Source organism: Vicugna pacos, chromosome 6, assembly GCF_048564905.1.
Source record: "Vicugna pacos chromosome 6, VicPac4, whole genome shotgun sequence".
Taxonomy (NCBI): domain Eukaryota; kingdom Metazoa; phylum Chordata; class Mammalia; order Artiodactyla; family Camelidae; genus Vicugna; species Vicugna pacos.
The window spans coordinates 95,290,498-95,305,345 of record NC_132992.1 but is presented as its reverse complement, the minus strand read 5'-3'; the positions used below and the strand labels follow the sequence as shown (position 1 = coordinate 95,305,345).

Below are 14,848 nucleotides of genomic sequence, written 5' to 3'. Positions count from 1 at the left end.
GACCCCTTCTCCCCCACCCCTTAGGACACCTCCCCCAGCCCCCACCACCACCCCACCGGCCTGTGGTCCTCCGTCCACCCTAGGCAGCCTAGCAGAGGTTGGGCTGGGGAAGGCTACCCCACCCGGAGGTGGCCTCTAAGGCCTCAGGGGTGAGTGTCCTGAGGAGAGGGCAGCCAGAGGGTCCCAGGGCGCCCTGTTCTCATCCCGGGGCGGGTCATGACTCTCCGCTGGGCTATGGAGACGGTGCAGGGGCCGTGCGCCCCAAGCCTGGCAGGCCGCCTCCAGGACCCGCAGGAAAGGCAGTGGGAGACAGACTGCTCTCCGGGGCTGAGTTGGCTCTTAGGAGGGCGGTGACCTCGAGGCCTGGGCCTCCAAAGTCACGTTGTGCCAGAAAGGCGCGCTCCGGACCAGGAAGGCGTGGAAGGCGTTGGTGGACTCGGCGGACCTCGGCGGGCGGGGGAGGAGCACGTCCTTGTCCACGCCCTGCGACACCAGCTCGGCCACGATCCGCGGCAGGTCCTGCGGGCGACGGCGGGGTCAGGGTGCGGGGCGGGGTCGGCCGACAGAGGGGGCGGGGCGGGGCCAGGAAGCCGGGCGGGCTCGGGGAGGGCGGGGCGAGGAGAGGAACCCGCGGAGCCTCCGCGCGCCCGCGCACCCGGCCCGAGGGCGTCGGCGTCGCGTCCGCGTGTCCCGGCCTCTCGCAGCCGCCCAGCGCGGCCAGTCGCCGGCGTTCGCTGATGCTGACGCTCCAGCGGCGGCTCGGGCGCCTGCTCTCCGGCGGCTCGCACACCTGCGGGGACAGGGCAAGGATCTGCGCCGGCCACGCCTGGGGTCCCCACACCCGCCGACCCTCTGCACCCTCCGCACGGGGCGGGGGGCGCTTTCCACAGCGCAGTGCGCTCAGCCTCCCCAGTGCCGGGGGACGGTCAGAACCTCAGCCTCCGGGACTGTGGCTTTGCGTGGCTTCGCACGGCAGCTCTGCGCCTGGACACCGCGGCCGCAGCCCCGGCCCGGCCTTACAGCACACGGGTCGGGCTCCCTAGACGGTGATGTCCTTGCAGCCAAGGTCATGGTCCTCCGGTTGGTGCCCGTGCCTGGTCCTGACTGGGCAGAAGCCGCCTCCCTACAGTGGACACACTCTGGGGAGGCCCCCAGGACAGGCAGGCACCTCAAGCAAGGCGGGACCCAAGGTCAGCTGCTCGCCGTCAAGCCCTCCTAAAATGACCATAGAGAGGTGCAGGAAAAGAATACGGCTCAGGCGTCCATAAGGACCCAAGAACAGGCCACAGGGCACCAGTGCAAGAGGGCTGTCAGCACAAGACAGCAGGTTGGAAACCGGTTACCAACTGGGAAAGGCCAGAAGCAGGGTGCAACCCCTGCAGGATCCCCCTCCCCCCGGGCCTTCCCAGGTGGGCTGTGAGAGACTCCCAGAGCCCCTCCCTGACTCTGCCCAGCCAGGGGTCATCCCGAAGCATCCCTGAGTGAAGCCAGGTCACTCTTTGCAGTGCCGTAGTGGGGGAGGGGGGCATGCTAAAAATAAAAAAAGGATTAAGACCAAACTCAGTCCCCATTCCTCCAGAAATTAAAAATAGAACTACCATATGATCCAACAATCCCACTTCTGGATATACACCCAAAGGAACTGAAAGCGTCTCAAAGAGATATTTCTGCACTCATGTTCATAGCAGCATTATTCACAGTAGGCTGCAACCCAAAGGTTCATCAGTGGATGAATGAACTAGCCGTATATGGCAAGTCCATGCAATGAAATGTTATCCAGCCTTAAAGAGGAAGGAAATTCTGACGCTCGCTGCAACATGGATGAACCTCGGAGACATGAAGACTCGGAGTGAAGTAAGCCAGTCACAAAAAACACAAATACTGTTTGGTCCACGCATAGGAGGTGCCTAGAGTCACAGGATTCAGAGTCCGCACGTGGAAAGCTGGCCACCCCGAAAGCTGGCTGGAGGAAAGGAGGGGAGTTGCTGTTTATGGGGACAGAGGTCCAGATCTGCAAGATGAGAGAGTTCTGGAGATCTGTTTTGCAATAATGTGAATATACTTTACACGACTGAACCGTACACTTGAAAGTGGTTAGAATGGCCAAAAAAGAAGTGAAGTCCCCAGCCCCTCTTCCCACTTTGCACCAAGAAGCCCCTCCACCCGGGGCAGGGGAGGGGTCCTTTCTGGAGGAAAAGACCACCCCTGGGGAGAAGGCCTGCAGACAGTAAGAGTGGGTGTGTCCAACATAGCAACCAGAAGCCAGCCCCATCAGCCCACAGGAAGCCTGACCACGGGGGGGGGGGGGGGGGCTGCCTGAGGCACGTGGAGCCTCTGGCGAGCCTTGCGGGCCCCACTCCTTTGTGGAGACCTAGAGCTGGCACCAGCCGCCCCAGAAAGCCTCTATCACGAAACACAGACCCTAGACCTCCAGCCAGGACGAAACTCTGAGGACAGGGAGCACAGGAAGGCCTGGCCCCCACTGCCCCACTATAACTGATGTTCTCCTAGACCCTTCGTATCCATGAAACAAGAAGAGGATGATGTGCAAAAGGGCCGGTCAGAGAGCAGGGACAAGTTCTTTCAAAGTAAAAATGTGATGTCAGAATCACAACTTCTCAGATGGTGTGGGAGATTGTTGGCCCTAATCCTTCCCTCCCCTCCTGTCACAGAATCCCCTCGAGTACGTGACGTCAGAGTGTTCCCACTAGAGTACATTCTTCTGCCCCCGCAATGCTGGGTGGGGCTGCAGATGCTGACGGAGCATGTGCTCTGGATGTGCCTGCGTAGTCCAACTGGGCCCTGGGTTTCTGTCACCACTGCGAGCACAGCCTTCCCTGGGAAGGCCTCGGGAAGGCAGAGGCAGGTGAGACATGACCCCAGCTGACCTCAGATCTGTAGGCAGAGAAACAGAAGTTTGCTGTTGTGTATCCTGGAAACTTTGGGGTTATTCCTCACAGCGCATTGGGACGGCAAATGCTGGTAACAGAACAGCCACAAAGCACAGAAAGGCCCGGAGAAAACAGCCTTCAAAACGTGAGAAAATTGGAGAATCAATCGTGGGCATCCAACACCCAGCTAACAGAGTCTTCAGAAAGAGAGAGAAGAGAGACAATAAGCACGGACACACACGCATGCGCACAGGAGGAGCCAGGCTCTAGGCTGAAAGGGACCGAGAAAGGAAACCGACTGGCACCAGAGGACGCACGGTGCGGCGACACTTCAGATCGACGGCAAGGGGGACCAGGAGCTTGGGTTCCAGAGGCCGACAAGCCGGGCACACACCAAGGCCCGGAAGCCGCCCGGCCTGGGGCAGCGAGCAGCAGCCCTGGGAGCTGGAGGGGACGGGACTGTGCCCTCAGAATCCCAAAAGTAAACTATTTCCCACCTAGAATCTTCACCCAGACGAGGTATCACTCAGGCGTGTCAGCAGAATAAAGATATTCTCACAACTTTAAACTCTCAAGGCCTTAAATATCCTCTGGCACGAGGGCGAAACGGAGCTCCCGGACCTGAGGTGTCAGGGCGCGTGTGAGCAGAAAGTCATGGCTTTGCAGAAAGTTTGGGGGGAAAGTCATAACCGGTGCACAGACAATGAAGGTGAAGTGGGAGGGCCAGGAGGGTGCAGCATCACCTCCAGGGAAACACAGAAGCTGTCTGAGAAGGCAAACCTCACCATTCTTAGGGGAACTTCTCCATGGTCAGCTGTGGACCAGGCTCACATGGTCGCTGGAGAGCAGACCTCGGAAGCGGATTGCAATAAAAAGATGAAACAATCAAAGTGGGAGGACGGGGCGGGGGGGCCAGGTCCTCAGTCTCTGTGGGAGGAGCCCCCAGAATCTGAAACCGAGGAAACAAGGAAGAGCAGTGTAAATGTGCAGTAGCAACAAGGGCTGGAAGCCAGGACTCCTGGCAGGGCGCTGTCCTGTCCTGTGCTCGCACCTGTTCATAGAAGCAGCACAAACCGTGACAAACAGAGACTCGAGTGACGCAGCAGAGTGACCTAGCTGACAGAGCGCACGCCCTGGGACCCACGTTCTAACCAACAAACAGGGCTCACAGCAGGACAGGCTCCCCAGCGCAGGACGTGGGATGGGGGTCACATTCTGTGACTGCAGTGCCCTCCAACTGGAAACCAACCATAGAAGGAAAACAAGACGCTCCCACTGGCAGGGACGCACCAACGCGCCCTGCTTCTCGAGTCCTGGGTGAAAAGGAGAAAACCAGGACTGAAGCCCACCGTTTGGTGGGGGGTAGGGCCCTCCACCAGCCGACACACAAAAGCTTTCAGTGCTGGAAAATTAGGGAAAACCCCAGCAAAGGGGCAGAGCGAGTCACTCAAGAAGCTGGGAAAAGAACAAGGAAATCCACAGAACGTTTAAAGACAGAATTAGGAAAGACGGACGAGTAAACTAAAATGAAAAAAACAAAGCAAAACAACAGTAGATGGTGATCAGAGGCTGGTTCTCTGAAAAACCAACCAAACAGCACCCGTCTTTCGCCGGCGTCCTCACCGGCTCCGCACAGGTCCGTCATCACCGTTCTAGCCAGTCGTTTCATGTGGGGAGCCCACTTTGCTGTTGCTTTATGGAGTGTAAGTCCGTAGGCTTCGTGCACTTCCCTGCTCTATTTTATTGATTGATTGATTGATTGATTGATTGATTGATTTTTTGCTCAGTTTTAAAACCTGTTTTCCCTTTGCTTTCCAGCATCGCATTGTAGATTCTGGTTGGTAAACGTGTGAATATTCTGAAGGTTGTGACTATTTCCTTCCAGGCGGTCTTACAGCAGTTTTGTGTCTCGGGTTGTACCAGCCTTTAAAAGGGCTGGCAGATTTTATTTTTTGGTGGGGGAGGTAATTAGATTTACTTACTCATTCTTGGAGGAAGTACTGGGGATCCAGCCCAGGACCTCACGCACGCTAAGCACGTGCTGCCACTGGAACTGCCCCCTCCCCCGCAACGGCAGGCAGATTTCTCAGGGCTTTCTTTTAGAGACTGGGCCTAAGAGCAGCACTCCCCACGCGGATTCTAAACGCTGCCACGTTCTCCCAGCACTCCTGTGGTTGGGCGTAAGCGTTCGGTGTGTGTGTGTGCTTGATGAGTGAAGATTCACAGTCTCCTAAATGGACAGCGGATCACCCCAATGCCATACACTGGAAAGTCTGTCTCCCCCAACGCTGCAAAGCAAAGCATACATTAAATCCTTAGAGTTAAACAAGGGCCTCTTCCTCGGGGGTTGGGTGGTGGGTCTCCTCACTGACTTCTATCCTGATGCCATGCAGCGCCACTGCTGGAGCTCAGAAAAATCCTCAGGTTTTCAAATCAGGTCGCTATTTTGCGGTAATAGCTTGTTTCCTTTTATACATTTTTGAATTCTGGATACAGGAGGCCACGTGGCCCAGGGATGGCCACTTGCTTCTCTCCCGCAGGAGCACACCAGTCAGACCACCTCGCAGGGCGAGGACGGGCATCTGCCGCTCTGCTTCCACAGGACGCTGGCAGAGTCGGGTGGCTAAGTTCGCTTGTGGACCAGCACGAGACTGTCCACGGTCTGCTCTCACCCAGTCGGCTGGAACAGTCCACGATTCAGCCGGCACACCTCCCCGTGCACGTCGAGGGGCTGGGGTGTTTCCGACCTGCTCTGAGGGAGGCTGCCTCTTACCTGTGGTGTTGGTCCAGCCCGCTTCCTGCACGCGCGGACTCCGGTCATTACCCCTGCGGCTGCACCCTGTGTTTTGCGGTCTTGCCTGTTTTATGGGTCTTTCTCCGGCCCGTCTTCCTTCTCCTGAATCTGCTGGGCACTGTTTCTGTTCAACTCTCCTCACCATTTCTTCCAGACTGGTTCTTTTCCTGGTCTTTTGCTGTAATCAACACTCACCAAATGCACCTAAGTCTGAAGCTGACACGAGCTCCGTGGGCTTCTCAATCACCGCCAGGAGTCTAGAACACGGATGTGCCAGCTGTGAGAGTCAGCCGGGCTCCCCAGACTTCTTCCCTCTCAGGTGACAGCAGCTCTGCCTGACACGTCAGTGTAACCTCACGAGAGCCCTCCAGCCAGAGCCACCCAGCAAAGCAGCTCCCAAACTCCTGATCTACAGAAACTGGAACAAAAATATTTATTGTTGTTTTAAGTGACTAAATTTTGGAGACATTTGTTATGCAGCAACAGGTAACTAATACACTGCCAGAAACACTATGTTCATTTAGGACAAAAATTTCAAGATTCATGAAGAGTTTTTTTTTTTTAAATTAGGATTGCTGTGAATTAGTTTATTTGGGGGAGGAATCTGGCAGGTTAAGAACATATACCTTCCTAGCCAATAATATGGTACAACTTTCCATTAGGAGTTCTCTGTCATTCAGTCATTTAAAAAAATTTTTTTCAGGGGGTAATTACGTATATTTATTTTATTTATTTCTTAATGGAGGGACTGGGGATTGAACCCAGGACCTTGTGCATGCTAGGCATGTGTTCTGCCACTGAGCGGTACCATCCCCCCGTTTCAGTCACATTTTATAATGTTCTTTATGTAGGTCTTGAACAAGAACAGATTTATTTCTAGGACATCGTAGTTTCTGTTGCTGAAGTGAATAGATCCTTTTTTTCTATTACATTTCTGTTTATTTTTAGTGTATTGAGAACTATTAAGTTTCGAATGGTGATCATATATCCAATCTTCCTCTTTTGTTAGTGGCCTTTTAACTGGCCTACATGGATTTTTTTGGTAAACAGTGTGTCAGCTACGAACGATGACCATTTCACCCTTTCTTTTTGGGTACTTGTAGCGCATCCCAGCCCCTGCCTTCTGCACAGGCTCTGACGTCCAGCTTGCTGTCTTGTCGTCATGGAGATGCCCTGCCTCCCTGCCTGCTGCTGGAACCTTCAGAAACACTTCTGGTGGCGTCCTCTGGGGGCTCCCGGGCGCCCCCCCCGTAGCAGGTTCCTGAAAGGTACACCAATTCCTACCTTACGAAGAGTCAACAGGTTTTTGTGTTTGATTTTCTAGGAGTGAGGCTGGAGTTTGTTAACGTTACTTTTGCCAACATCCACTGAGGCAGTCGCGGGGTCTTCCTCCTCCTGGTAACGCGCAGAATTTATTAGCAGATTTCCAAGTGCCTTCACTCCGAGGATACAACTTTCTCGTATTTACGTGCAACTTCATTTATTTGGTATACACGTATCGAGCACCTCCTGCGTGCCGTGCGCCATCCTGGGCACCGGGACAGCTGTGGAAGACAGAGCTCCTGCTCCCCCGGAGGGCGGAGGTGTGGGGCTGCACCATCATGGTGGTGAAGTCTGTTCCCTCGGATGCTGCTTGGCTTCATCTACTTGCCGTGTGTTCAGGGTTTTCAATCTGTGCTTCATAAGTCTGTGCACCCGCTTCTTCCCTTTCCTATTTTCCCCGTCCCCCTCTTCCCCGGCACTGGTGTCAGGGTGATGCTGGCTCCGGACGCACACGAAGTGGATCTGGCCAGCGTGAAGCTCACTGACCGGGACGGCGCTGACCTTAATCGCGTGAGAATGCCGACCTGTAAACTCTTCATTAGGGAGGATGGCTTTCTGCTCCCTGAGCTGTGTCCTCTGTCTTGGGGTCCTCATTCTATGTTCACGTTAAACGGGGACACGCAGCACTGCAGCTCATGGACCGGGCAGGTGCATGGAGCGTGGTCTCACCAGAGGGGCAGCTGTCATGTCGGCCACCACTTGGCCACCTGCTTCCCGCCTCCACCCAGCGTTGCCCCTGCCTCTCAGGGTCTCTGTCTCAGTTGCTCAAACACCTTTTCTGTCCTATTTCGGGTTTAGGAGGGACCAGGGGTGCTACTCACTGACTCCTGAAGATCCAACAGAAAGAAAAGGCGAGTCTCTGCTGGCTGTGTTAAACATCTAAGTGTCCAGTAAGGCACACCTGGGGGCAGTCGTGCTCCTCATATCTACTGCGTCTTTTCTCTTTCCTTGTTTTATCAGTTGATCATTTTCTTCTGAGCATGGAACATTAAATCCACTGGGGTGGTGAGTTTGGGATTCCTCATGGGAATGCTATAAATCTATGCCTTAGGTACTTCCAAGCCCGATTGGTGGCCACCCCCACGCCTGCAGGCGCTGCACCCAGCCCGGGGGCCAGGGCTGCAAGAGGCCCCTGCAGCCAGCTCCGGACCCTTAGGGCCCCCAGCCTGCACCCCAGGACCAGCCAGTGGAAGGGCAGCCCTACCCTAGCATGGCCTTGGGTGTGCATTTAGTTTAAAATGGAATGGTAACCACGTGAGAAAAATGCAAAGGAAAATATATTTTAAAACCTAGGAATCCACTATCCAAAGTGAACAATGCCATCCTTGCTTCCAACCTTTTCCCTCAAGAAATAAAACTTACTGATGAGACCTCATCAGAGACTCCTTCCTCCATCCTGTGAGCTGGCCGCACGGGTCCGGGTCCACGGTTTCCAGCCCCTGCCACCAACAGAGGGGGTCACGAGACCACCGCGCTGGTCTTAACATGTAGGTCAGCAGAACCATGGGGTATGGAAGGGTCTTCCACCTAACATGCTTTTGAGACGTTTCCACCAGGATTATTCTGCGGGTCTAATTCGTGTATCGTCACTGCTGTCCGCTCTCACCTGCACGAACATCCCGACTGTTTAACCACCCACCGCGGCGGGACAGCCTTTTTGCCCCTGCCGACCGACTCGCCCCACTCCCCCCAGCAGGGGGCGCCAGCTCTGCTCCCCACACCTCAGCCAATGCTCCTTATGCCCTGGCCTTTCACCCTTTTGTCAAACGATTTAATTTCGTTTGTGTCCCTGACACCAAGTACCTTTAGTTTTCTTTCCAGCCAGCTGGGGCTCCCTGTCTGTGAAAGGTCTGCAAGCTCTGGGGACAGTCGGCCTCTTTCCTGCAGGCTTGTGTGTGCGCCATCGCCCCCTGTGCCCGGGCCCCCCGGGGCCTCATCGCGGTGCTTCGTCTGGTGGGGTGCGGGGACGGGAGGGGCTGGGGCTCCCTCAGGAGGGTGACTCATGCTCCGTTTCCAGCACACACTGCGGGCCCTGCTGCCCAGGGCTTCCCTGCAGGGCCAGCGGACGGGGCGCCAGGGCCGGGGCGCTGGCTCGGGTCCTCCGGTCCCTCAGGGCCTCCGGGTCGCTTTCACGCTCAGTCGCTGTTTATTTAGGCCCCTCAGAGCTGTGTGCCGGGTTAACTCTTCGGGACAGCCCTCTCCCCAGCCCTTCCACCAGGGCCAGGCCCCGTCCTGGCCCGATGCTCCGTTTCCAGACTAGCCCCACTCACCCCCATAGGGCGTTGCCCGCCATCAAGTGGCTTCTGGGTCCCTCTTCATGTAGTTTTTACTGTGGTAACATATGTGTAACGGGAGAGTTACCGTTTCAGTTACTCCTTGGCATCAGTACAGTCACATGTGGAGGGACCGTCACCGCCATCCACCTGCAGAGCGTGCATCCCCCCAAGCTGACACTCAGTCCCCGCAGAACGCTGACTCCCCTCCCCCACCTGAGCCTCCTGTATCTGAGTCGGCCCCATCTGGGACCTCACAGGAGTCTGTCTGTCCTTCCGCGTCTGTCTTATTTCACTCAGTCCAGTGTCCTCCAGGTCCAGCCACGCTGTGTCCTGTGTCAGAACATCCTTCCATTTCAAGGCTGAGTAACACACCGCTGTAGACTTTTACCACATTCACCTGTCGATGGACAGCAGCTGCTCCCACCCTTCAGCGACTGTGAGTCACACTGTTGTGAACGTGGATGTGCAAGCATCTGTCTGTGGCCCTGCTTTCTGTTCCTTCAGACATACACCCAGAACTTGCGGGATCCTACGGTAACCCTATGCTTAATTTTCGGAGGAGCCGCCACACCGTTTCCATGGCGAATGCAGCACCTTGCGTCGCCCCAGCAGCGCACGAGAGCTCTGATTTCTCCACATCCTCCCAGCATTTGCTCTTTTTACTCTAACCACCCTAACAGGTGCAAGGTGGCATCTCATTGCGTATGTGTTTTTTAATGTACTTATTTTATTTTTGGGGGGGTGGGAGGGTCGTAATTAGGTTTTTGTTTATGTGTTTATTTAATGGAGTTACTGGGGATTGAACCCAGGACCTCGTGCAGCTAAGCACGCGCTCTGCCCCTGAGCTGTGCCGCCCCCAACACTCTGGTTTTGATTTGCATTGCCCTGTGACTAATGATGTTGAGCGTCTTTTCACGTCCTTGTTAACTACTTGTGTGTTAACTAGAAGTGTCTATTAAGTCCTTTGCCTGTTTTTCTAAATTGAAGTATAATCAACTTACAACGTGTTAATTCTAGGTGTACAGCACAACGATTCAATTATACATATGTACATACATTCCTTTTCACATTCTTTTTCATTATACGCTATTACAAGATGTTGACTGTAGTTCACCATGCTACACAGTGGGACCTTGTTTATCTCTTGGCCCATCTTTGTTCATTTTCTTTTTTTTAAGTTTTTGGCCATTTTTGAATTGAGTTATTGGGGTTTTTTGTTGTAGTTGCTGTCAAGTTTTAGGAGTTTCTATATATTCAGGACATTAACCCTTTAGCAGATATGGGATCTGCCAGTACAGCTGACACCTGAATATCGGTGTGAACTTCGTGGGCCGCTTACAGACGGGCTTTTTCAGCAGGTACGTACTGCCGGACCGCCCAGTCCGCAGGTGACTCTGCAGGTGTGGAACCCCGGGTATGGCCAGTTGATTGTAAAGCTCCTCTCAGACTCCTGAACGCTGGGAGGGGGGTGCACCCCCAACCCTCGCATGTTCAGGAGTCAGTTATGTCTTCTCTCATTCCACCAGTTGACTTTTCACTCTTTTGATAGTGTCCTTGGGTGATCAAAAGTTTTTAATTTTGATCAAGTCCAATTTACTTTCACCTTTGCTGACTGCACTGTTGGTGTTGCGTCCAAGAAATTGTTGCCAGATCACAATGTCATGAAGTTGTCCCTTTTTTTTCCCAGGAGTTTTATCGTTCTAGCTCTTATGTGTATGTCTTTGATCCATTTTGACTAATTTTTGTATGTGGCATTAGGTAAGAGTCTAATTTCATTCTTTCGCTTGCAGAGGTCCAGAATTCCCAGCAACGTCTGTTGAAAACACCGCCCTTCCGCCACTGAAGAGTCTTGGCTACCTTGTCAGTTATTCTGACTTTGCTCCTGTATTTTACCTTAATAGAGGTTTTCTTGTTTGTTTTTCACATCTGGTTAAACGCATCCTTTGCTTTTATGGCTTCTGGACTTCAGGCTTGGTTAGAAAGGTCACCCCTACTCCACAGTTACAAAGCGATCTGTCCAGAATTTCTAGCACTTTTATGATTTTGTTCTTCTACATTAAAACCTTTTACACATTTGGAGTTTATCCTGGTGCTGAGAGGTATGGCTACAACTTTCTTTCTTCTAGACAGACACAGTGTCCCAGCATAATTTATCAGCAGCCCCCGCCCCCCGGTCTGAGATGCCGTCTTCAGCCTGCACTAGGTGTCTGCCGGCATTCAGTTCTGCTGTCCGTGCGTCAAGACAGGGTCCGACTGCGCTGACAGTTTGCGATATGAATTCACACCTGCTACAGCTGAACCTGTTCTTATTTTTCCATTTCACCAGTTTGCTGACACGAAAAAGGGAAGACAAGCTTTCAGGGTTTTGTGTCGCCAATGACACGGGGCGGTGAAACGCCTGGGGAGGCCCCTCTGTGCTGGTGAGCCTTCCTGCCCAGGAGCACAGTGTCTTCCCCAATCGCCAACACCTCTTCGGGGTGTTTTAAAGCTTCTCTCAAATGGGTTTGTGTTATTTCCTGTTAAGTGTATTTCTGTCGTCAGATGTGCCATTTTCATTTGTTTGTTTTCTGGAATCTGTTGTTTGTATTTATAAAGGCCACTAATTTCCAAACAGTTGTCTGTACCCTCTTCCCAAACCCTCTGCTGTGGGTGGATTCCAGTCCACACTCCTGCGCTGACCGGGCACGTGACATGGTGCCCGCACCGCCCCCTCCCCAGTGTCCGCACGCCGCGCCCCTCTGGTTCTGCTGCGTGGGCTGACTCTTCCCAGGTGGTGCCGGTCACCTCCCGTTCTGCTCCACTCTGCCTGGTACCCAGTTCTTCTGGTTCCTTTTTCCGAGGTGCTTTGCTCTTCTTCACGACAGAGGTTTTCCTCAGACGTCTGGTGTCCCTGGCTGGTATTTAAAGTGGGGGCTAAGTGTTGATTAGCAATGCGGGTGGACTGGGGCTTGGGAGCCTGGGCAGCTTCCTGTTTCTACCGCCTCCAACCACGCAGCTGAAAGCCGACCCTCCCACTCGGCCCAACCCGGGGCCACACGCCAGAATGTGGCTGGCCCTCCTGCCCAATTCTGTCTTGTGGGTTCTCGCCCCACTCAGAGCCCCCTGTGGTCATTTCAGCAGGATTGTTAGGACACAGAAGTGGACAAGCTGGCCCAACCCCCCGTGTGAGGGTGGATGTCTGCAGACCCAGGACTTGGCCTACAGTAACCGCCCCTCGGTGAGCACGTGTTCCCACCATAAACACTGCACACGGGGGCGGCTCTTGTGGGGCTCCGACTGGGAAAGGCCAGGGACAAAGGGAATAGTGGTGCTGACTTGTGTCCCTGGAAGATGACACCTGACAGGGGCAGATTGGGACAAGCTGGAAGAAGGTTCCATGCTGAGCGCACACGGAGGGGGACAAAGAGGAAGGACATCTTGCAGGACAGTCCAAGGCAGGGAAGCCTGGTGCACCCCTTAAGGCCACAGCCAGCAGCTGATGTTCCCCAAGAGTGGGGAGCAGTGGAGGAAAGAGGTAGGGTGACACCAAGGGAGTGGCCAGGGTGTGCGGAACACTGCAGCAAATTTCTGCCCCCAAATCAGAAACCTGGGAGTCTGTGCCCCTCCCCCCTCCTCTAAAGCCCCTCTCCTCTGTGCTGCCTCCCACCCCACCCCAGCCCCCACCTACCCCTCATCCACAGCCACCCACCCACCTACCTCTCGGAATTGCAGACACGGCAGTGGCCCCTGCCCAAGAGCGGCCAGGCCCCTCCGCCCCTGCAGGTCCCCTGTCCAGAATGGAAGCCTCCATGAGGAGCCTCACCCTCAAGAGGTGACACACTTGTGTGCTCATGCCCCAGATCACCTGCCCCGGGATATCGGCCTAGTGGAAGCCAAAACACCGGAAGATGCCTCACCGGCATTCGGGCGGGGCACGCGGCTGGCGGGGCACACGGAGCCTGCTTGCTTTCTCCCACCACCTGTTACGTACACCTCTGACCCCGAGAACACACGCACCAACAGGTCCAAGGGCACAGCTCCATGGGCCCCCGCCGAGCACTGGCCTGGTTCCGACCTGGATGCACAGGGAACCATACACAACTCCTGGGGGCCTGGCTTCCTCTGCTCATCAAGTGTCCCCCGGGCTTGAGCAGCTGTGTCCTGTCCACTCATGGCTGCACAGGAACCGAGCAGCTGCCCACCCACCCGGTTGGGGGTAGACAGAGGTGCCTCCAGACTGAGGCTGGCACAAAGCAGAGGCTCTGAGAACATTCTGGTCACGACTTTTGTTGACAAGTCCTGCTGATGCCTGCCCACCTGGTCAGTGGGATACTATCTAGGCTGTGTGTGGGGCTCCCTCCACTTGGTGCCACCCTCCTGCCCGGGGTCGGGGTGGCCAGCAGAAGCCGACTGCCCACAGTTGTGGGAGGGGTGCAGGTCCACCTAGCTGCCCATCTAGGGCTCTGGGGAAGAGAATACTGACATTCTGTACGGCCCCCAACTCAGCACCTGCTTCCCGGCAGGGGCCATTGGGCCCTCCCCAAGCTTATAAAGCTCCTGCTCCACCCACACCTCTAAAGCCAGTGCCCAGGGCTCCCAGAGAGGAGCCCAGGGGCACGGAGGCCACAGCTTCCTCCAGCTTACCCAGTCCTGAGACTGCAGCACCTGCTGACTGCTGCTCTGAGCACTGGGCTGGCCCCAGGCCACGGCTCGGCTCGGCGTGGCAGAGGGCTGCCCATCCTCTTGGGACAGCTGCGATTCTGGCTTCTTCCCCAGGAGGGCCTTAAATAAGTGCTTTCCGCTGTCCATCTCCGGCCGTTTGGGCTGCTGTCTGCACTGCAGGGGCTCCCAAGAAAGGTCCCACGGCTACCTGAGCCCCTCAGGCAGAGGGAGGCCACATCAGGGTCTGCTAGGCCCATCTGTCAGCCACTGGCCAGACAGGGGTGTGTGGGCCTCAGCCAGAGACACAGTGGGGTTGATCCCATTGGGTGTCCCGTGCCCCCTAGCTTCTGCTGCCATCTTTCGCATTACCGTCACCCCAGGCTGGAGCGGCTCCAGCACCCCCCTGCACTTGCCTCCCCCCAGGACACCCCTCCCGCGCCAGGGCCCCCACCGTGGCTCCAGCAACTCAAGCGGCCCTAAGTGCTCATTCTCAGGACCCTGCCGGCGGGCCCGCAGACGGCTTGTAATGACCGGGAGAGCAAAAAGGGCCCTCCAGCTCTCTCCTCGCGACCCCTGTGATCTCACCTCGACGCTGCCTGACCACACCCCAAAGCCCAGGCCGCGCGCGAGGAGGCCGCAGCAGACTGCAGCCCGTCCCTCTGCACGCCAGGGGGTCTGGGGACGAGGAGTCCGCTTGGGGGGTGGCAGGACAGGAGTTAGGAGGACGCCGGGAAGGGTCAAGAGGAGGGAACCACTAGGGTTGCGGCGGTCAGCTGGGGAGGGGCGGGGTACATGGAGGGTACAGGGGGAGGGGCGGGGGTACAGCAGGGACGGGGCGGGGGGAGGGGCGGGTACACGGGGGGCGGGCCCGTTGTGGTGGGAGGTCACAGGACAGGGGTGGGGCCCACTGCGATCCTGCAAGG

General features: G+C 55.7%; 1 protein-coding gene across 4 annotated transcripts; it reads right to left on the bottom strand.

The window, feature by feature from the left end:
* Positions 1–10,373: 10,373 nt before the first annotated feature.
* On the bottom strand, positions 10,374–14,368 carry TEX22 (testis expressed 22). 4 transcript variants are annotated; one of them, XM_072963879.1, is made up of 4 exons: positions 13,908–14,368; positions 13,281–13,338; positions 12,981–13,051; positions 10,374–12,178 (listed from the first exon to the last, which is right to left on the bottom strand). In XM_072963879.1, exons 1-4 carry the CDS (start codon positions 14,070–14,072, stop codon positions 12,158–12,160), a joined length of 315 nt encoding a protein of 104 aa, XP_072819980.1. In that variant the 5' UTR covers positions 14,073–14,368; the 3' UTR covers positions 10,374–12,157. The 4 variants fall into 4 exon arrangements, 1 of the variants encoding a protein (XP_072819980.1); XR_012073870.1 differs by lacking the exon at positions 12,981–13,051 and having other exon boundaries at positions 13,181–13,338; XR_012073868.1 differs by lacking the exon at positions 12,981–13,051.
* Between the last annotated feature and the right edge of the window lie 480 nt (positions 14,369–14,848).